Source organism: Chiloscyllium punctatum, chromosome 9 (genome assembly GCF_047496795.1).
Source record: "Chiloscyllium punctatum isolate Juve2018m chromosome 9, sChiPun1.3, whole genome shotgun sequence".
NCBI lineage: Eukaryota > Metazoa > Chordata > Chondrichthyes > Orectolobiformes > Hemiscylliidae > Chiloscyllium > Chiloscyllium punctatum.
Window position 1 is genome coordinate 34,240,058 of NC_092747.1, and position 23,881 is coordinate 34,263,938.

Genomic DNA, 23,881 nt, shown 5'->3' on the forward strand with positions numbered 1-23,881 from the left:
GACAGTAAATTGGACAGGTTCTGTCAAACCATAATTATACAAGGTAAGTGAGCTGGGAGGATAGGGTGCCAGATAGGTAGAGGAGAGACAGTGCCAGTTACATGGGTGCCTGACAGTTATATGCCAGAGAAGTAGAATGCTCGATGAGAAGGGTACCTCCTGGGAAAGAGAAATTATGCCAGGGTAGCAGACAAGGAGGAGATTGGATACCAGCTGGGTAGGAGATATAGTGACAGAAGTAGGATACCAGATAGGTAGGGTGCCAGCTGCAGAGGGGGAAAAATGCCAGTGCCAGATCAATGTACAATAGGATACAAGGTGAGTTGGTTGCAAGATAGGTACTGTACAATATAAGTAAATTGCCATCTGGGGAGGGACTAGCTTGCCAGGACTAGTATGCTAGTTAAGTAGGGGTTGGGGGCCAGATGAGTAGCTAATAGGTACTTGCTAAGAAAGATAGACATCGGTGTCCTAGGTGATGCATTGTTTGATAGATCAGGGTGAATGGGTGTCAGTTGTAGGAATTTGAGTAGGGTGACAGATGAGATTTGGATCAATTCCGGTGATCATTGCCAAGTCAGAGTCGAAAAGTGTGGTACTGGAAAAGCACAGGTCTGGCAGCATTCAGTATGCAGGAGAGTTGACTTTTCAGAAATAAGCCCTTCAATCAGGAATGGTGGGGGCGGGGTTCTGAAAGATAAATAGGAGGATGGGGTGAGGGGTGAAAAAAGCTGGGAAGGCGATAGGAAGATGTAGGAGGGGATGATTGTGATAAGTCAGTGGGGAGAGTGAAGCGGATAGGAGGGAAGGAAAATGGACATGTAGGATAGGTCAAGAAGGTGGTGCCAGGTTGGAGGGTTGGATCTGGGATGAGGTGGGGGAAAAAGGAAGAGGGCAAAGAGATCTGAAAACGAGTGAAGTTGATGTTGATACCAGGTGATTTAAGGGTTTCAAGGTAGAGGATTAGGCATTCTTCCTCCAGTCATCAGATAGCTTGGATTTGGCATGAAGGTGGTCCTTGGTGGAGTGGGAGGGGGAGGTGGAGGTTAAGTGGTTTGCCACATGGCAGTGGGGTTGTTTGGTGCATGTCCTCGAGATGTTCCCTGAAACGTTCGGCAAGTTGGCATTTGTCTCCTCAACGTAGAGGAGACCACATTGCGAGCAATGAACTCAGTAGATAAGGTGGGTGGATGTGCAGGAAAATCTCTGCCAGTTGTTAAAATCCTTTGGGGCCTTTGACGATGGGGGTGGTGTGGTCGCAGGCTTTACTCCTCTTGCAACTGTAAGAGAAGGTGCAGCGTGTGGAGGGTGTGTTGGTGGGAGCGTGGACCTTAAGAGTGAGTCATGGAGGGAATGGTGTCTGCAGAATGCAGATTTTTTTTTTGGGGGGGGGGGGGGGGGTGGTGGTGGTAGCAAGGGATATATATCTTTAGTGTGGGGATCTGTTGTAGGTGGCTGAAATAGCGGAGGGTAATGTGCTGGAACTGGAAATCAGTGGGGTGGAAGGTTAGGACTAGGGAGGTATCCTATCATTTTTACAGCTGGAAGGATGGGGTTCAAAGGTGGAGTTGTGGGAAGTAGAAGAGATGCACTGGAGAGCATTGTTGATCATGTGGGAGGAGAAATTGCGGTCCTTGAAATAGGAGGCCATCTGGAATGTCGTGGAGTGGAATTGCTCCTGGTGGGAGCAGAGAAAGCAGAGGCTGAGAAATTGGGAGCAAGGGACCACCTTTTCACAGAGGGGTGATGGGAGGAGGCGTAGTCCAGGTAGCTGTGGGAGTCGATGGGTTTGAAACAGATGTCCATGTTGAGTCGGTCACCAGAGACAGAGGGGTTCAGAAAGGGGAGGGAGGTGTCAGAGATGGCCCAGGTGAACATAAGGTCAGGGTAGAAGGCATTCATGCAGTTGATGAACTGTTCAAACTCCTCGTGGGAGCACAAGGTTGCGTTGATACAGTCATCGATATAGTGGTGGAAATGGTGGAGGATGGTGCCAGTATGACTGCAGAAGATAGACTATTCTACATATCCCACGAAGAGGCAGACATAGCTGGGGCCCATGCAGGTGTCCATGGCTACTCCTTTGGTCTGAAGGAAGTGGGAGGATTCGAAGAAGTAGTTGTTGAGGGTGAACACCAGTTCTGCCAACCAAATGAGTAAGTCGGTGGAGGGCTACTGCTTGGGTCAGTGGGAGAGGAAGAAATGGAGGGCTTGGAGGCCTTTGTCATGGGGGATGGACATGTACATGGCCAGATCAAGTCTGGTAGCAGAGTTGGTTCAGGTCAAGTGGAGTGTGGCAGTTGTGGGTGTGGTTGAGTGTTGAGTCTGGTCCAGTCCAGTGGTTGTTTTTTTGGGGGGGGCGGGGGAGGAGAAAGAGGGGGAATCAATTCAGAAACTGGGAGAGATCTAGTTGGAAGTGTCTGAGCTACATATTGCATCAGTTTAATAGGTATTCAAGAGTTTGACTACATACTTCAAATAACGAATCTGACTTTGCCGAATTCTTATTTTACTTCATTTCATTAGAAGCTTCCAAAGTCACCAATTTAAATGAAGAATCTCAGAGGGTTCCAGATGTAGAAAAATAGCCCAGTGAAAAACTTAATTCCTCAGGCAATTCCCTTGGTGCGTGCGACAATAAGGATTCTGCAGAGTCTATGTGCACAATTCATATGCATCCTAGAATCACAACTGTTTGACCAGCAGAAAATCTGGGCCCATAATTTTATTTTCCAATTTATAGATCAGGAATGTAGAACTGAAATTTAGGACTGACTGATAATGTATTTGTTCTACAAAACGCTCAATGACAAATCTAATTTGATTTGCTTGCCTTCAGTCCAAAGCAAATCTATTTTGTTGTAAAATTGGTACAGCACGTCTACTTAGTTGTCTACTCATTGTGCCTGCCTAATGTCAGATGAGGCAGTCAAAGCATGTGCTTATGTCTGTTTTCTGATTATTTCAGACTCAAGTGCTAGCCTGGTGACAGACTGTAACCTGAGGGACATCAAAGATGGCTGACCAGAAGACTCCATAACTTTTACTATCTGCCAAAGGCTTTATCAGAAGCATTTACCAATTGATATTCAACTTGTTTGGCAAGATTATGAATGCACCTCCCTTGGCCATCAAATCCCCAAGAGGAACTCAAACCCAGAGCTTCTTGCTAAGAGGCAGGGGTGCTATCCACTGTACCATAAGTCTTCCCCTTTAGTTAGCATAGCATCCATTATATCTTTATATCATCAGCATCATGAGATCCTGTACTTGTGGGGAAAATTTCAACATATATTGAGACTTTTCTGAAAGCGAAAATGCATAATTAAAAATCAGCTGATTAATTGCAATGCCGAGCAACTTCATAACCATGGAACAGTAATATAGGTTCCCAAGAGCTGAATGATTTCCTCCTGCTCTTAGTTTCTGTTTCTATGAGAAGAAAATTAACTTGTACCATAATAATTGATTTGAAATTTGCAATTTTTTTTAAAAAAGGTCAAAATCTTCCATACTTCACTCTTAAATGTTTTAAACGTTTGGCAATTTCTGGAATAATGGTTTGATAACTATAACAAAACAACACAAGCAGACAATACTTATAAACCAATATATCTGGTGCATGAAACTAATATATTAATCAGGATCTAAAGCTAGCTATAAATTGTACTGATATGGCAGCATATGTCCTTCAGCATTTTATGGTTAATCATTTCCTCTGAGAGATCAAGACGGAGGCTGTTAGAGGGATTGGTGTTTACAGTGCATGTTAATAATAGATTTCGTACTGTATTCTGAACAAGTCTTGCTGAGTGGAGAGCAATGCAAGAAATGGAATCTTGGCATGTATAAAATAGTATTAGCTCTTATAAGACTACAATTACTATTACATGAACAAATAAATCAGGAAATTACAGGCCATCAGTCAGTCAAGTCAAAACTCAGTGGTGGGGAACCTATTGGAAACAATTCACAGGAAAGAATTAATCTGGATAGGTAGGGATTAATCAAGAACAGCCAACATGTTTTTTTTAAAGAGGACGTCATGTCTGACTAAATTGATTGATGAGGTGAACAGATGTGTAGATGAGAGCAATGCATTTGATGTAGTCTACATGAATTTAGCAAGGTTTTTGGTAAGTCTCACATGGGAGACTGACAGCAAATGTGAGCACCTATGGAATCCAAGGAAATTTGACTAACTAAATCCAGAATTGGCTGAGGGCAATAAACACAGGATTATAGCGTCACGTGCAGGCAGATGGGATTAGTTTAGAATGGCATCATGGTGGTGCAGATACAGTGGGCTCAAGGGCCTGTTTCTGTACTGTACTTCTCTACATTCTATTCTCTATATACGCTATGGCTGAGGGAAACCTATGTCCAGTGGGGTACGGCAGGCATCAGTGTTGGAGCCTTTGCCTTTTGAGTTATAAAAGAAATGATTTAGACGTGAACATAGGCAGTTGATCAGTAGGTATGTGAATGATATGAAAATTAGTCAGGTGGTAAGTAGCGAACACAGCCTTGGATTATAGAAAAATGTAGATAGGCTGATCAATGGCAAATGAAATTCAATCAGTATAAGTGTGTGGTGATGCACTTGGCGAGGACAAACAGGGCAAGGGGATACATAAACAGTAGGACCCTGGGAAGCACTGAGGATCAGAGGGGCCTTTCTTTTTACGTACACCACTCCCTTAAGTTAGCAGGACAAGTAGATAACGTGGTTAAGACGACATATGGGATACATGCTTTCATTAGCCAAAACAAAGTTCAAGAGCAAGGAGGTTATGCTGAAACCATACAAAACATTGGGTTAGGTCACAACTAGAGTATTTGCTCACTTCTAGATTCTAGATTTTCAGACAGATGTAATTGCATTGGACAGGATGCAGATGAGATTTAACATTTGCTTGGGTTAGAAAGTTTTAGTTATGAAAAGAGATTGAATAGACTGGAATTGTTTTCTTGGGAGCAGAGGACACTGAGTTTGGGGTGAGGGTTGGTGGCCGACATAATTGAAATGTATAAAATTATAAGGGACATGTTTTTCCTTTTGGTGGAGGGATCAATGACCAGGGGGCATGGATTTAAGATAAGGGACAGAAGGTTTGGAGAGAATCTGGGGGAAAATCTTTACATCCAGATGGCGTTTGTATCTGGAACACACTGCGTGACCGGGTGGTAGAGACAGATACCCTAATAAATTTTAAAACTATTCACACAGGCACTTGCAATGCCAAGGCATACAAGGCCTTGGGCTAAGTGCTGAAAAAAATGGGATTAGAACAGTTAAGTCACTGTTTTTGACCAGCACAGACTCAATGGACTGGAGGACCTTTTGCGGTGAATTCAATCGCTCCGACTCTAATTCAAACATAATGGTGAAAAATAGCATTATGCAATCCAGGATGCAATTGTAACTGCAGTAGCTAGACAATCTCAGCCAAAAATACAAGAGAATTTCATTTTAATAATTTTGATGAAGAATTTTTAAAATTTTAAAATAGTACAGAAAATGATTAAGGATTAAAATATTGTCAAAATAATAAAGCTAATTTCCATTTCAATCGAATGTTTAATAGGCAACACAATTAGGTAATAGCACAAGTGACAGACTGCTGAATTGCAATTTTTAGAATTTACCAGAAGAGGGTGACAATGAACTGCACATTTCCCATTATAATCTTCCTCAGTCCATAAATGTTTATTGGTATATAGTCAGCTGAACTACATTAAAACATTTTGGAAAGAAATTACTGCTCATATGCCACAAAAGAAGTTATGATCCATTATTCCATTGACACTGCGACTGTAAAATGTTTCTATAGTCTCACCAGACTATAGAGTTGTGCTCTCTTATTTAGAAAGAGAAGGCTGATGGTAGTTTAACTGGAGGGTCAGTATTGAGGAGGAGTGTCCTTTGTGGTAATCTCAGCCGGTGCAGGAACTGGATGCATGCTGTTGGAGTCTGCATCACAAACTAGTCATCCCCCCAACTGAGTGAACCAACCCTCAATTTTTATGACTACAGTACCAAGAATAAGGCTCTTTGTTACACTAACAATGCATTTTAAAGCAGAATTTGAACATTTGCTTTTGTACAGAACTCGTGTCAATATAATGAAGTTGCATTTATTAACAAATCCTACCTTTGAATGTGCTATTGAGAGGGTATCGACCCAAACACGCCAGCCTCCCCATTCGTACTTAATTGCATGATACAGGAGAATACGGAAAATGTTGTACACCATCTCTGTTATTTTCTGTTCATCTGTGCATTTAGGATTTATGTATCCAAGCGAGAACATCCAGTCTTGCCAGACTGAACACTGCAAGAGGCACCTGAAAAGAATACATAATGGTAGAAATGTGCATATGTTAAATAGATCCTAACATTAGTACTAACAACATTTGTGTTTCTCACTGGAAGATAAACTTTATATGAAAGAAGCATGCTGACTGGTTACAAGTGGACGTTGGTTGATAGAAGCGTTGCTATGGAGAGTACACCTGTTAATAATGATTCACAGTTGATAATCAGACTTTGTTTAAATTTAAAAACAAGGCAGTTTCACTCAGATTGATCAAAGTACTGCCCTGAGAAATGAACCAGCATGTAGCTGCCTACAGTTAAGTTGAAACAGTAATGTACACATTTTTCCACCTGCAAAGAAACAAGCTGTGTCTATTAATATACGTAGCTTTCGGTACTAGCAAATTCACCACAATGTAAATGTAACAATCCTAAACTGGTTGTCAGTTTAATTCTTTGTACACTCAGGGTTATTCAAACTTTACTCACAAAACCTGCAACATTAAGTCCAACTCACATGTGATTCCACAACTGGAAAACTTTTGCTGGGTAACCCTGATTTCTACAGCAAGGATAAGTCTGAATAAAGGATCATAAATAATCCACCTGAAGATAGGCTTTGAAAACTCCAAGTCATATAATTGAGTCATTAAAAATAATATGGTTCATCAATGGAGAGGAGTATTCAGAGTGACTTGATTTGCTGAAGACAGGACAATAGGAGATTTTTGGTTGAAGAAGTCAAGTCCATGACAAAAATAAGCATGCATAAACCAAAGATTTACTTCATGTTTTAACTTAAAATCAAATGTCACAATCAAGATGTCCCACGTTCTCAGAACCTACATTCCTTGGATCTTACTAATTTTAAGAGTTAGTTTTCAAAGTTTCACTCGAAATTTGTACTAGATATGCACAGAAACACATGTATGGTAGGACACATTTAATATGTCAGCATTTAAACTTCACATGACCAAACAGTTCTAAGTGAATAAAGATGAGTGGGGAATCAAACAATGAAAGGAATCAAACATAAAAGTGAAAGGATATAAAAAATATAGTTCAATAAATATGGAGAACTGTAAATAAAAATATAAGCACAGAACAAATACGATAATTCGTTCCAACAGGAGACACTTGAAAGAACATATGCACACAAAGCTTTCACTGGACAAGCTCAACAAAATGGATCTGCTCAGCAGGCACGCTAGGGATTAAAACACAAACAATATATGTAGAGATATAATGACAAGCATAAATTAGTCCGTGTCAACATACCTTCTGTTTTCCCGACTGTTACTGAATAATTTTATCATATCTGATAAAAACAGACGTCTAACTTCCATCAGCTCATTGCTTGGTGTAGAATTTTTCAACAATGTGGCAACTACCTTAAGAATCACTATAAAAATATATAGCAAGTTAGACATAAAATTACATACATAAATAAGCTGTCAGTGATTTTCACATATAACATAAATCCGGTAAGCAATGGGCAGAGCTTCAGCACACTGGAAAGGCTCAGTGTGTGTCCTGTACTATTTGAGGCCAGATATTCTTTATTAGAATTCTGAGATGCCATGGTTGAACAGGCACTCTTTAGACAATTCAGTGACTGGGACGGTGCAACAGCTTGAGGGACAATTACTACTTATCACCAGCCAACAACAATATTGAAGTAGTACACTTATCAATAATAGAAAGAGCAATATTTCAGAGGAGCTAGAAGCACAACTTCACCAGGAAGCCCAAACGTTTGTAGTGAAACTCTTTTGAAGATACATTGTCACGTATCTCACATACAGCAGAGAAATTAACAACTGATGTCAAATTAATAGTAAACTACAGGCTTTTGCACGGAGTGATTCACTAAGCACAAACAAACAGCAACAGATGTGAGTGAAAAGAACAGCCCAGGAAACATCCTATGGTTTGCTTGAAGGTGCAAAGATATAGATTTTAAATTATTTCTGTGCACTAGATTTTTCTGAATATATTGGGCCATCTGGACTTGCATAATACGGCAATAATGTGGTGGAGCCTACTACCAAATGACCAATGTCAATTCATAGCATGAACATTTTAGTCATCCATGAAGCAAAGAGTCATTGTAATAGATACTGCAGTTAGACTTCCCCTGCAGGTGTATTTGGCAAAGTAATAATATTGCCTTCTCAACTATCACCTCCTGCAGCCAAGACAACTCAATAACTAGGCGTTCAGTCAAATCATGAAGGTTCCACAGTTTGTCCTACCAAAGATCAGTTGGACTGCTGAACCATAATCTGATATTAAAGATAGTCATGCAATTTAAGTTAGACATCCAACAGTACATCATGTACAAGGATGCCAGGGAGATCCTGATGACAGAAAGCCAGCTATGCCAGTCTGTACGAGTAAATTGTTGCAGACAAGTTGGCACTTTTAATGGTTGTGAAAGCTGCGTTTGTAACTAGTCCTGTTGGAGCCACTGGGGAAGCACCTACAGAAACACTAATATAGACAAGTCGAGCACCAGGACTTTACACAAGGATGAAAACTTGGGTGTAGACATTCTGGTAATCCTTTTTAAAATCTTATACACAGAGGTGCATTCCTGTAGTGGTGGAAAACACTAATATTATTCAACATGAATACCATTTGAGAATTGAAGGACCGAGATGTTGATAATGGATTGACTGCTAAAGCATACAACAGTGATTGTTCATCTAAGATACTCTTCAATGGGTTGCTGCCAAAAATCTCTTTTGGACCACGCTGTTTTTCTCAACACCCTATTACATTAGCATTCACTTTTTTTTTATTATGTTGAAAATCCTTTTCCACAATCCCCATTTATTTTTCATTCTTTCACAGGTGATCATTCACTGCCCATCCCTAATTGCCGTTCCACCTAAATGGCTTGCTAGGCCATTTCAAGAGAACACAGTTAAAATCACATGCCAGATCAGATAATACTAGCAGATCTCCAAACCTAAAGTAAACTGAGTGGGGTTTCGAAACGAATAATAGATTTCCTGGGCATTATTAGTAGTTTTATATTTGAGATTTATTAATTGAATCTCAATTCCACTAGTTCCTATCATAGGATTTGAATCTATGTCCCCACAGCATTAGCTTAGACCTCTGAATTACTAGTTCAGCGACATCAACAGTACACTATTAGCTCCATCATACTTAGAACAAGAATGACTAAAGACACAACAAACCAACACCATATAGACATTATTTTGAAAGTTTTACTGCAGAAAGCCACCAAATACTCACATGCAGCAGAACCATTACCTAAAGACACCAATAATCAGGGTGGTTGAAGAATCAGCAGCCTAGTATACAAGGGACATCTCTATGTTACTATGCTGGGGAAATGATAAGAAAGATGAAGGATTTCCACAATATAAAACTTGGGTCAAGGATGATGGTTGTACAGAATTTAGGCAGAACGTGAGGTTCTTGAGCAGGCTGACTTAGGGAGGAAGGACGTATTGAAGATTTTAGCAGTCTTAAAGTGGACAAATTTACATGTCTGGATGAGCTGCATCCCAGGCTGCTGTGGGAGATTGGGGAGGAAATTACAAGGGCTCCCACTCAAATTTTTAATTCCTCTCTGGCCACAGAGGAGTTGCCAAAGGACCAAAGAACAGGTAGTGTGGTTGCACTTTTAAAGGGTAGTAGATATAAACCAGGGAATTACAGACCAGTGAGTCCCATATCAGTGGTAGGGAATCTATTGGAGAAAATCTATAAGAGCACAATTAACGTTGGATCAGGGCAGTCAGCACGATTCTGTCAGAGAAAGATCACGCTTAAGCAATTTGATTCAATATTTGGGAAAGGTGTGTAGGTGAGGGTAGTGCAGATAACACAGTTTCAGCAAAGCCTTTGATAAGTGCCATATGGGAAACTGAGTTGGCAAAGGCAGAGACAAAAATAGAAATTGCTGGAAAAGCTCAGGAGCATCTGTAGAGAGAAATCAGAGTTTATGTTTAGGGTCCAGTGACTCTTCCTCAGAAGATAAAAGCACGTCGAATCTATGGTAACTTAGCAAGTCAGATGAAAAACTGGCTTAGTGGTAGGAGACTGCACAGGACACTGGTTACGCCACTTTTGGAATATTGTGTGCAATTCTGGTCGTCTTCGCATTGGAAGGATGTTGTGAAATTTGAAAGGGTTCAGAAAGAATTTACAAGGATGGTGCAAGAGTTAGAGGATTTGTGCTTTAGCGAAAGGCTGAATAGGCTGAGGCTGTTTTCCCTGGATGTTGGAGGCTCATGGGTGACCTTATAGAGGTTTATAAATCATGAGGAGCATGGATAAGATAAATAGACAAAGTATTTTCCCTGGGGTGGGGGAGTCCAGAACTAGAGGGTATAGGTTTAGGGTGAGAAGGGAAAGATATAAAAGGGACCCAAGGGACGACTTTTTCATGCAGAGGGTGGTGAGTGTATGCCAAAGAGCTGCCAGAGCAGTGAAGGTTGGTACAATTGCAACATGTAAAAGGCATCTGGATGGGTATATGAATAGGATGGGTTTAGAGGAATATAGGCCAAGTGCTGGCAAATAGGACTAGATTAGGCTGGGATATCTGGTCAGCATGGACGAGTTGGACCGAAGGGTCTGTTTCCGTGCTGTACATCTCTACGATTCTGAGACAGAGGTGGTGGGAGAAGGCTGCTTACTCGACGGGAGTCTGACGTCCAGTGGTGTACCACAGGGATCAGTACTGGGTCCCTTATTGATTGTGACACATTTAAATGAAAAAGATAGCAACGTGAAGGGGATTGATAAGTTTACACATGACACAAAGATTGGCCGGGTGGTTAATGGTGAGCGAGAAGACCTCAGGTTACAAGATCATATATCTATGTTGGTCAGTGGCAGTTGGAATTTAACCCTAAGTGTGAGGCGATGCACTTTGGAAAAAGTTAAAAGAGGGCGAGAGGACTCAATTAATGTAGGACACTTAGTAAGCTCAGAGAAACAAAAGGATCCTGGGGTCCGTGTCCACAGAACGCTGAAGATGGCACGAAAAGTTAATAGCGTCGTTAAGGTGGCAAACGGGACAATTGCCTTGATCAGTCATGGCATAGGAGGTTATGTTAAAAGCAGTGCAAAATTTTGATTAGGCCACAACTGCAGTACAGTGTGTAGTTCTGGTCACCACACTATACAAAAGGATGTGATTGCACAGGAGATCCATCAGGATATTTCCTGGGTTGAAGCATTTTAGCTAAGACGACAGACTAGATAGGCTTGGGTTGTTTTCTTTACAACAGGTAAGACCGAAGGGGCTCCTGATTTGAGTATATAAGATTACGAAGGATATGGAGGATAAAGTGAGGACTGCAGATGCTGGAGAGCGCTGAAAATGTGTTGCTGGAAAAGCGCAGCAGGTCAGGCAGCATCCAAGGAACAGGAGAATCGACATTTCGGGCATAAGCCCTTCTTCAGGAATGAGGAAAGTGTCCCCAGCAGGCAAAGATAAAAGGTAGGAAGGAGGCACTTGGGGGAGGGGCGTTGGAAATGCGATAGGTGGAAGGAGGTCAAGGTGAGGGTGATAGGCCGGAGTGGGGTGGGGGGGCGGAGAGGTCAGGAAGAAGATTGCAGGTTAGAAAGGCGGTGCTGAGTTCGAGGGATTTGACTGAGACAAGGTAGGGGGAGGGGAAACTGGAGAAATCTGAGTTCATCCTTTGTGGTTGGAGGGTACCTAGGCGGAAGGTGAGGCGCTCTTCCTCCAACCGTCGTGTTGCGATGGTCTGGCGATGGAGGAATCCAAGGGCCTACATGTCCTTGGTGGAGTGGGAGGGGGAGTTGAAGTGTTGAGCCATGGGGTGGTTGGGTTGGTTTGTCCAGGTGTCCCAGAAGTGTTCTGAAACGTTCCGCAAGTAGGCGACCTGTCTCCCCAATATAGAGAAGGCCACATCGGGTGCAGCGGATGCAATAGATGGTGTGTATGGAGGTGCAGGTGAATTTGTGGCGGATATGGAAGTATCCCTTGGGGTCTTGGAGAGAAGTAAGGGGGGAGGTGTGGGCACAAGTTTTGCATTTCTTGCGGTTGCAGGGAAAGGTGCTGGGAGTGGAGGTTGGGTTGGTGGGGGGTGTGGACCTGACGAGGGAGTCACGGAGGGAGTGGTCTTTTCGGAACGCTGATAGGGGAGGGGAGGGAAATATATCCCTGGTGGTGGTGTCTGTTTGGAGGTGGCGGAAATGACGGCGGATGATACGCTGTACATGGAGGTTGGTGGGGTTGTAGGGGAGGACCAGTGGGGTTCTGTCCTGGTGGCGGTTGGAGGGGCAGGACTCAAGGGCGGAGGAACGGGAAGTGGAAGAGATGCGGTGGAGGGCATCATCGACCACGTCTGGGGGGGAAATTGTGGTCTTTGAAGAAGGAGGCCATCTGGGTTGTACGGTTTTGGAACTGGTCCTCCTGGGAGCAGGTGTGCCTCCGCAATATATGAGAAAGTGATCAACTTTGTTGGGCATTCATTTTCTAAAATATTTTACGTAGGTTCAACCAATTAGAACCACAGTTTATTATGGTTTAATCTGGCTGCATGGTGACAAACAAAGGGCTAAGACTTTGGAAGTGACTATGAATTACTATTCTACTTATCAACATTTTCACATCACAGCACCATTTAAAGTTAAAAGGGAAAAACATTAAAGGGAGAATCATAGAAGCTTTAACTTGAAATTGCAATTGAGAAAACCTTTCTAACTCTTGTTTGTCTATAATGTTCTGCTTTCAATAAATGTACATTTATATGTAAAGACCTATCACACATTACAAAAAGAGTGCAACATATACCAATTTTTCAAATTGTTTTACAACAATGAATTAGAAATGATCTGGAAACAGATCTTCAAAGTACATTATAATTTCATCAATATACAGTCATCCAAGACATGGTCAATATCATTCTACATCTGTGCTGTAAATGTAGTTGAAGGATTGCATGATCTGAAGCTAATACGAACCATTATCTGTACTTACTTGGGTTTTGAATTTTTATCGTTGAGTCAGGTTCTGGATGAGGCTTGTGAACAACTTGTGTACACACTTGTTCAGTCAAAATCTATAAACAAAATGTAAAAGATATGAGTAAACTCCTTCACATTAGTAAGAACACTTCCATAGTTTCGAACAATTTCCTGACATTAGTATAGAATTTGCCAATGATAGCAATGATGAGATGATCAACTCCCGTTGTTATGATGGAAGACCTCTGGAGTACACACATGTACAGTTAAAACTAAAAATCTATTAAGTGGTTATCAGATACACCTTGCTTTTCTAGACAGTATGCTAGCAGAAGCTAATAGAGGTGACACTGAAATGACTGCAATATTATGACCTTTCTGTACTCATTCACTGATTCTACATTAAAGGTGGCTGAAAAGGTTAGGACCAGTGAATTCAGGAGTGATTATGTTTTGAACCTATATTATTGGGCAACATGTCATTAAAGAAAATTATGACAGTGTGGAGACTCATTTCTGAGAAGAAAATTAGTGTTGGAGCTTTAATGAATTAAAGCATGATGTGTTTTCTGTTATCTCTTAGCTCTTCCCTAAGTCCATCCACCTTTTAAATCTTTATTTGGTTTTCTGTATGTCATCGAATTCACATTACGTTTCCAGTTTTGATCTTTTTATGTCTCTATGATATGGTGTTAGATCTCAGTTTCCAATGAGAGTCCGAGTCACGGGATGGTATCAGGTAAGCTTTACTGCAGTTTTATTTTCACTACAATTTCATTACTCAGAACAACAAGGCACCCAAAAAGCTTCAGAATGTCTTAACTTATACAGTGCTGAAAATGCAGGAGAATTGACATTTCGGGCATAAGCCTTCTTCAGGAACGAGGAAGGTGTGCCAAGCAGGCAAAGATAAAAGGTAGGGAGGAGGGACTTGGGGGAGGGGCGTTGGGAATGCGACAGGTGGAAGGAGGTTAAGGTGAGGGTGATAGGCCAGAGAGGGGGTGGGGGCGGAGACGTAGGGAAGATGATTGCAGGTCAAGAAGGCGGTGCTGAGTCTGAGGGTTGGGACTGAGATAAGGTGGGGGAAGGGGAAATGAGGAAGCTGGAGAAATCTGCATTCATCCATTGTGGTTGGAGGGTTCCTAGGCGGAAAATGAGGCGCTCTTCCTCCAGGCGTCATGTTGCCATGGTCTGGCAATGGAGGCGGCCAAGGACCTGCATTTCCTTGGCGGAGTTGGAGGGGGAGTTGAAGTGTTCAGCCACAGGGCGGTTGGGTTGGTTGGTGCGGAGTCCCAGAGGTGTTCTCTGAAATGTTCCGCAAGTAGGCGGCCTGTCTCCCCAATGTAGAGAAGGCCACATCGGGTGTAGCGGATGTGTGTGAAGGTGCAGGTGAATTTGTGGTGGATATGGAAGGATCCCTTGGGGCCTTCGAGGGAAGTGAGGGGGGAGGTGTGGGCGCAGGTTTTGCATTTCTTGTGGTTGCAGGGGAAGGTGCCGGGAGTAGAGGTTGGGTTGGTGGGGGGTGTGGACCTGACGAGGGAGTCGCGGAGGGAGTGGTCTTTCTGGAATGCTGATAGGGGAGTGGAGGGAAATATATCCTTGGTGGTGGGGTCTGTTTGGAGGTGCTGAGTTACCCCTTCGTAATTGCATCTCTGGCACAGGTTTGCCTCAGTAATTTACTTACAGTCATGTACAAAGTTTAACTGTTGATAGTCCTTACCCCAAGGGAAATACTGCTGCACTCAGCAATTTCAATGTATTTCCAATTAAGCTAATCATTTCACTGAACGGCAAAGAGATGGGCAGACATGTGGTCCACCCCGGTCCTTCATGTTTCCCAGACACACATCTCCTTTCTGCAGGCTTTCACAATGGTCACTGTATTCAACTAAATTCCTGCCCAGGCATTTGCCAGCTACATCATGTTAACTGCCAATTAATTGGAAACTTGCCTATCACTTCAGGACCTTTTAAATTCATTACTAACCTCATTACAAAAATACAAAAGATTATTGATTTTTTGCTAATTGTTACAGTATCAGTTCCAACAGAGTTGTGTGGTTACACCTAATGCTCAACTCACATTCCATGGCCTATTTATTTCTCCCCATAATGATATGAGGGTGGTTTTTATTGTCTATGACTGGTTTGCTCAATTTTATTTGAATCTTTTCCCTCACACTTTTAGTGATCAGTGAATCTTTAAATACTTCAGAATATATATCTCTGATTATCTGGATAATCTTAACTAAAACCTACATAGTATTGTAACAGATTAAGTAATTCAAGAGCACTAATTAGTGTGAAGGGTTCTTATCTATGTCTTAAGCATAAGTAACTGCAGCTACATATTCTGTAGACCTCGAGTCTACACAGCTATTGTTTGCTTTCAAAGACTACAGCAGGCAAACATTTTTCTCAAGCATTCTAACTCCTACCAGCCATGTTCTGCTGCATTTGCCATAGACAGCCACTGGCAATTTTAGAATGCTCAGTCATAAGCATCCCTTACAATCCTCTCCTTGATTACCTCTTAAGTGAATCATTAAGCATGTAAGTATATAGTTACACATATGAGGTAGGTTTTCACCGTCCGGACACGCCTTGGCGTGCCCATTTGCCACCGGGCGGTGGGGATCCCCAGTGGAGGGCTCTCTACGCGGGAGTCCTCCCCCTTTCTCTCGGGGATCTGGGGTGGAGGGTGCTGCACGCAGCAGTCCCCTGCAACCGCAGATTGCGGTGGTTCACGGACTCCCAGCCCAACTGCTTGTTCTGTGGCGCTGTGGAGTCCGTGGACCATGTATATATCGGGTGTGGGCGTTTGCACTCCCTTTTTGATTTTCTTAAAAACCTTCTCCTCTGTTTCTGGCTGCACTTCAGTCCCACGCTCCTGATCTTCGGGCACCCGGTACGGAGGAGGGAGGGCAGGTCCGAAGACCTCCTCGTGGGTCTGCTCCTGGGCCTGGCCAAACTGGCCATCAACAGGTCCAGGCAGCGGGCCGTGGAGGGGGTCGTTAGGGCCGACTGCCTGCCCCTCTTCCGGGGTTACGTTAGAGCCCGGGTGTCCTTGGAGAAGGAGCACGCGGTGTCCACCAACACCCTGGAGTCGTTCAGGGAGAGGTGGGCGCCGCAGGGAGTGGAGTGTATTATTTCCCCGTCCAACTCTATTTTGATTTAGTCCCTACCCTCCCCTTCACTGTTTTGACCACACAGCATAAAAAAAAAGAAAAAAAAAAAATGAGGTAGGTTTTCTATGCAAGAATTGTTGCCTTGTGGGTTGCTTATTTTCAGGAGCATAACCTGCAGAGTTGCAGCAGAAGCCATCTGTTGTCAGCAACATTCGATGAACAAAAAAGAGACAATACAAGATAAGAACCATTAGAACAAAGAAGGCCATTTCCTGCACAAGTGAGGTTCCCAAGAATCCCAACCAGCCCATCACCCAACTCCACAAAGTGGAGGAGAGAGGCCATTTCAATGTCCATTCCTTTCCTAATGTGTGCTATCAGATCAGTGATCCCCTCAGAGTTGTCAGGGATCTCGGTATAGAATTCTGCTCCAATCAGGGCACAAGTGCCTCCTTTCTCTGCTAATATCCAGTCAAGGACTATCCTGTTCTGCAAATCTGTTTTCTGGATGGCCACCATTTCAGTGCTAATCTTATCTAAAGCTTGGGAGATATCACTGGCTACCAGTTCTCAGATGACTGACCTGTTAATGGATTCCCTTGCTAATTTGGCAGTTCCTTACGGGGGCAGAGTGGGCAGGATGGCAAGGAACATCTCTCAAACATTTGCTCATGCTGTATTTTCGACATAGATAATGCATGATGGACAAGGGGGAACGACAGAATTCAACTAACATGATCCAGTCCATGATGAGGGAAACCAGACGTAGGCCCTGTGTTTGCACACAAAGTAAGTACAATTGTTAGGAGTAACCCTAGTTTTTATCTTGGGATACCACTTTTGATGAAATGTACAATTGCTGGTGAAGTTTTTGAAAGTCAGAAGGGTGGAATCAGTGCCCTGGGTCACATTCCTATATTGGGAACACTTGCTGCATCCCACCTCCTACCCTCCAATCTGGGTTCTACACAAACATATCCCTCCTAATTGTCTCCCAATTCCAGAGATGTTAGCAAGTGCCACAAACAGGAGTTGTTGAGAGATGTTGCAATTTGGCTGATACTGCCCTGGGAAGGCGGTCAGGTTGTATCCTGCTAACGTCAAGATTAGAGTGGTGCTGAAAAAGCACAGGAGGTCAGGCAGCATCCGAGGAACAGGGGAAAAAAAAAAATTCGAAGTTTCAGGCAGGAGCCCTTCATCAGGAAGGGCTGAGGACTGCGTTGCCAATTATTGCAGCTCCTCGGAGGCAGCATTCTGGAGAATTACCCATGCTGCCATTTTGGATACATTAAAAGGGATGGGTCTGAAAGGGATGCTCTCTTTCGAATGGATAGGCATGTGGGCACCTGTGAAATGTGGCCCTTGTCTTTGCCAGTCAGGACTCGCCAAGAAACGTAATCTTTACACAAAGCTTTAGCTGTATGGTTGGTTGTGGCCTGTCAGGGTTGGAGAGGCTCCCACCCATCTGGAGAATTTGTCAACAATAACTAGGACTCCAGTATACCCTCAACATTTTGGGGGGTGGGGGGGGGGGGGTGTGGGGAAGAGAGAGAAAAGAGAGGAGACATTTAATCAACCTGTAGGTGTTGGAACAGTCCTGCAGTGGCAGGGATGTCTCACTTGGGGTACAGCTGTGGCAGGTCCAGGGTTGTCTTCAGACAGGTCACACAACCATCTGTTATCATGGCATGTTACTTTTAAAACCCCAACCCACTAGCTCTTCTGGCATTATGCCATCATTTGTCGCTGAGTGAAATGTCCCCAGTAGTGGATCTGTAGTGCCAAAAATACCATTAACACCTGCAGAATGACAGGTATGTCTGTATTTCTTGGTCTCCAGACACCATCTTTGTAGAGTTTAATTTATGCCTCAATCCAGTCCAGTTTCCTCTCAGGAGCACTGACTCTGCATATCTTTTAGGTGGTGTCAAAAATCCTTAAGCATCTTTAATTTACACATGAAGACGGGTTCAATTGAAGGGTCTTCCTGTGAAATGGCCTCTCCAGCCAACTGGTCAGCCAGAGCATTTCCTCGGGCTTCTGCGGGGTTTTCTTTGGTACGGGCTTTACATTTCAGGATGGAACCTTCTTGGGGTAATTGTACAGTTTCAAGAAGATTTCAGATTTCATTCCCATTTTGTTTGGGGGTATCTGCAACTGTAAGAAATCCCCTCTTTTGCCATAATGGCCCAAAATCTAGGCTATTCCAAATGCATAGCAGGAATCCATGTAGCTATTAGTAGTCTGTTCCTCTGCCATCTTGCATGCTTCTGACAAAGCATGTAGCTCCATCTGTTGGGCAGATGCTCCAGCAGGGTATCTACCTTTTGCCATGACTTCATGTCGATGGGTGGCTACCCATCCCATTGTTCTGATACCATTTCAATGAAAGAGGACCGTCCATAAAGAGAATGAGGTCCAGGGTTCTGCAGAGGCTCCTCTGCTGGTACAGCTGCTTTGTCTATTTGTTTCAAAATTTTCACACAGTCATGTTCTTCTACATAACTGCCTCCTCCCTCTTCTTGCTGTCTGGACACTGGGAGCATAGTTACAGGGTTAATTGGGCTGGCCTGTATGATGTGGAGATTGGAGCCTTCTAAGACTGCTATCCAGCAGGTCTATCTGACTGCTGTCATTTGTGATACTCTATTCAATGACAGTAAGGCGTGTACTGTGTGGGGACACTTAACAGTTAGTTTTTGGTCAAGGACCAAACTGCTGTTGGTCACTACAGCCTGACATGCGGCTTCCTTGGGCCTCAAGCAGCTTCTGCATCCCAGGGCTACTTTTTTTGCTGAGTAGTACCCAATGAGTTTTTGTAAATTCCCATGTTCTTGCATCAATATGGCTGTCATGCATCCTTCCTTTTCATTTGCAAAAATTGTAAATAGCTTCCAATTGTCAGGAATTCCCAAAGGTGGTGCCGAGCATATGACCTTTTTTAGGTCCTTAAAAGCCTCTTGCTTTTCCACGAGAGTAGTAACCTCCTTTGGTGTTCTCTTGCCCTTTAAGCAATCATTCAGTAGCTGTGCTAGTTATGTGTAGGAATAAATCCAATTCCTGTTCAAGTTAAACAGTGTTACGGACCGGGCCAGACCCCTTCAAAACATTTCAAGTAGCCTAGAACCTAACCCTTTCTTATTTTAAAGCAAACGTAAAGTAGATATCCCAGGTATGATGCAACTGGTCAAACCATTTGGCTTTAAGTAAAGCAGAATTTATTTAACCACTACAGTTGAAACCCGAACAAGAGAAAAAAGAATTTAAAATAACTTAATTATTTGAAAACCCAACCAACTCAATATGGCAACTAAAGAACTGCTGCAAATCTCATAACATCCCATAAACATACTCTTTGGTAAAAGGCAAATTCAAACACCAGTTCCTACAGGCAGGAGAGATTGTTAAACTAGGGTCTTTCCAGATATGTCAGCATGCCTGCCTTTACGGCCTCTCTTAAAAAACCCAAGGACAAAATAACCTTGTTAAAGTGACAGCATTGTCACAACAGTCCTAAAAAGGATCTGAGCTCCTGGATAGTAGCGGGCACGTGGGCTTCTGAATTGTTGCAGTTATGTCCTGAACAAGCTCTCTTTTTTTCCCCACTGAAATATTTGGCCCCACATACACAACCTCTTCCTGCAACACTTGAGCCATGTTAAAATTGGCTTTATATCCTTGGAAGTACAAGTAGTCCAGCATGACTCGAAGGTGCTATTCCTGTTTCGGAGGTGACCAGAACATCATCCACGTACTGAATAACCATAGAAGACATAGCAGAGTATATTTTGTAAGTGATTTTGCAGGGCCATGTAAAATACAGTAAGATTGCTGTGGAAACCCGGTGGTAACCACGTACAGATATACTGTTGCTGGGTGATGAAGGCAAACTGCTGTTGGACATCAGGTGCCGAAAGATACAGACCAGAATCTGGAACATAAATACTTCATGGTGATAATGTGGGGGCATTAAAAATAGTGGTAGGATCCATGACCAAAGGAGCCTTCTGATCAATTCACCGGTTGGCTCTTCTATAGTCGGCAGCCAAGCACCAAGTTGTGTCCAGTTTTTGCACTGGCAATATGGGGCTGTTGGAGGAGCTGTGTGTTCTCACCAATACGATTTGTTCTTCTGTTTGTCGGATGTTGAGCAAGATTCCTGTGATTAAGGCTGGGCTAATGGGGTATTGTTTGATACATAGAGGGGCTACTCTGGTTGACGATGCTCATTCGATCTGCAGAAAGCAGCAATCATTCTTATCCTTTGCCCAAATTGGGTGGTCTCTTAACTCTTTTTTTTCATGCGCCTGATGGACCAGGTCACTTTACCATCCTCAAAGTCCAAAGAGAAGTTTACCTGGGTCAGACTATCCATTCCCAAGAGAACTTGCTCCACCAGTCTTACCCAAACCGAGGTCATTAATTCTTGCAAGCCCAATTTAATGAACACTGTGTGTGTTCCTTTAATAGTGAGACTTTCGCCTCCCACTCCATGTGCTGTTTGTGTTTTCTCGTCCAAGGGTAGCAATTTTCTGTAATACTGGGGTAAACAGGTTAATTTCGCTCCAGTATCCAAAAGACAGTAGATTGCTTGGTTGCCCAACATCACAGGAATGTAAATCCCATCCCCTCGTTGACATACGAGAGCCATCAGGGAACAGTGAGAGTGAGCAGTCATCCAGTTTTTTGTTACGTTTAACATCTGTTGTTGTGCAGTTATATTCTTGATCCTGTCTACCAACAATTATTCTGGGGAGGGATTTGATCCTGGTTTAGAGTTGCCTTGCGGACCACTTCACCAGTCTCCTTGCTTGGCCCTTCTTTGCCGCAATCATGGTATTTGCCAGGGAGCCTTCCTGACTATTATTTCTCAACTGGTCTTCCCCTTGTGGCTTGCATTACTCTCACCTTAGTACCCATGTCCCTGTCTAGCCTATGGCATCCTTAGGCCACATTTCCCACTGTCACCAGATTGTACTCCCAATTGTGATGGGCTACTTTCAACATTTTAGCTAGCTCAGACTTCAGTCCTGCATGAGGGCAGCCTTTAGTGATCCCACACTACAGTCATCCAGGTCATTGGGTTCCCTAATGTCAAATCTTGAGTAATCTGACCATACCACCTTAAACCTTTTGAAATAATCTAGTGGAGCCTCATTCACTTTCTGTGTTTGTGCCATTACCTTCATCAAGTCAGTCGCTGGGGGACATATGTCTCTCGTAACCAATTCCGTATTGCTTCCTAGGCCCGTCCAAATTGTTCGTCCATGCCCAATCCTTCATACACTCTTCTACTCAATTATTTTCCTTCACTAAGAGCTGTCAATACTGACTATCGGTACAGATTGTAAATATCCCTCAGCCATTCCACTTGCTTCAGTGTTTTCATTCCCCCCTTTTCAGGGGCGGATATCTCATCTATCTATTCTGGATCTGCAGGCACAATGTTTTCTATAAGCGTAAATGGTAGTGGTGCCCCATCATCCTTGTTGTTTTTCTCCTCCGTTTTAACTTTTGTCCTTTTACTTTTCAAGGGAGCAAACCATGGTTCAGTCTCTTCTGAGTTACCAGAAGAGTCCAAATCATTGTCTAAACCAGTCTCCCTCCTTTGTGCTCTCTTATTAGGCTCTTTAGATAATTGCTTCTAGAGTTTCTTGTTTTCTGACTCTAGTTCTTCAACCTGCCCCATCAGGATGAGATCACCTTATTCATTCTTCGCTTTCTTATGGGTCATTTCTCCCCAGACCCTTTTAATATCATGCAGGGACCATTGTCCCATTGAGGTATTGTACTTTTGTCCGATTTAGAGTCACAGAGTCATAGTCATTTCCACGGAGGTTTTAGGTAGGTTGAATTGTTGTTCTTTCTATTCCTTTAGTTTCTGTAGAATTTCATTTCCTGATATTTGGGTCTACCCACCCTTAGTTGTTGGCAGTTCTGTATTCTTATCGTCTGCTAATTATGACTCAACCCATGATAATTATGTTAAAAATCACAACACCAGGTTATAGTCCAACAGGTTTAATTGAAAGCACACTAGCTTTCGGAGCGACGCTCCTTCATCAGGTGATTGTCCTGCACTGTCCTGTGACAATCACCTGAAGGAGCGTCGCTCCGAAAGCTAGTGTGCTTCCAATTAAACCTGTTCGACTATAACCTGGTGTTGTGTGATTTTTAACTTTGTACACCCCAGTCCAACACCAGCATCTCCGAATGATAATTATGGGTTGAGTCATGGGCTTAATTACCTCAACTCTACTGTGTACAGACATCAGAGTTAGGGAGCTCAAGCCGCTGGGATTTGGAATCGCATGAAGGGAGAGACTGTCAAGGACTTTTAATAAAAGAAGAGTCCTTAACTCTCTGCCTCCAAGATGGGTATCTCATCTAAGAAGGGATCTAGGTTCCTTCAGCAATCCTGTCAAGTACGCCAATTGTTAGATTTCAGTTTTCAATGAGAGTCTGACATGGAATGGAGTCAGGTAACCTTTATTTTCACTACAGCTTCATTTCTCAGAGCAATAAGGCACACAAAAAGTTTTGTAATGTCTTAACTTATACAGGTCAAACTTAGAGCACACATGCCCCCCTTTGTTTAGTATTGGTCAGCAGCACTGAGTTATCCCTTTATAATTAGATATCTAGTCCATGTTTCCCAGACTCTTTCATCTCCCTTCTTGAGATTTTTCACAATGGACACTGTATTCAAGTAAATTTCTACCCAGACATTTGCCAGCTACACCATGTTAACTGCCAATTAATTGGATGCTTGCCTATCACTTCAGGATCTTTTAAATTCCTTATTAACCTCATTACAGAAAATGCAAAAGAAAATGGCTTTTTGCCAATGGTTAAAATATCAGTTCCAGCAAAGTTATGGTTACACCTAATATTCAACCCACATTCTAATGTCTGTTCATTTCTCCTTTACTGGCTGAGACTGGTTTGCTACCATAATTTTATTTGCATCTTTTCCAGAGGGAGATGGGCCAAATGCAGGTAAATGGACAAGTACAGTTAGGAAACGTGGTCAGCACTGATGACTTAGACAGAAGGGTCTATTTCCGTGCTGTATGACTGCGTGCCTTCCTCCAATCTTCAATGAACCAAAGCTGATCTCCTGTCTTGGTGGTAATGGTAGGGTGGGGGTTATGCTTACAACAAGGTTGAAGATTGTGTTAGAGTACAATTTTGCTCCTGACAGCAGCCTCGTGCCTCATCAATGCCCAATGACTTTTTGAAGTCTATCCCATTTATCGCTGTGATAATGCCACAAAACAACATGTATGATATTATCAATGTGAACACAGGACTTTGTCACTACAATTATCCCGTGGTCAATCTTACCAATAGTGTCTTGGACAGTTACTTCTATGGAAGGCAGATCACTGGGGAGGAGATCAAATATGTTTTCACCTCTTGTTGGTTCCTACCTGCCTGCCACAGACCTAGT

At 42.9% G+C, this 23,881-nt stretch overlaps 1 protein-coding gene and 1 long non-coding RNA gene across 2 annotated transcripts in view; one reads left to right on the forward strand and one right to left on the reverse strand.

Moving 5' to 3' along the window:
- The window catches only part of LOC140481281 (uncharacterized), a 146,690-nt gene extending 142,858 nt beyond the window's left edge, over positions 1-3,832 (forward strand). Inside the window, exon 3 of the long non-coding RNA XR_011961491.1 lies at positions 2,969-3,832. This is a non-coding gene — a long non-coding RNA (uncharacterized lncRNA). The remainder of the gene's footprint in view (positions 1-2,968) is intronic.
- Positions 1-23,881, reverse strand: part of nbeaa (neurobeachin a) — a 913,644-nt gene that overhangs the window by 701,572 nt on the left and 188,191 nt on the right. The window contains exons 19-21 of the mRNA XM_072577218.1: positions 13,314-13,395; positions 7,598-7,721; positions 6,156-6,348 (exon numbers count right to left, since the gene is read on the reverse strand). Coding sequence (XP_072433319.1) covers positions 6,156-6,348; positions 7,598-7,721; positions 13,314-13,395 — 399 coding nt within the window. The remainder of the gene's footprint in view (positions 1-6,155; positions 6,349-7,597; positions 7,722-13,313; positions 13,396-23,881) is intronic.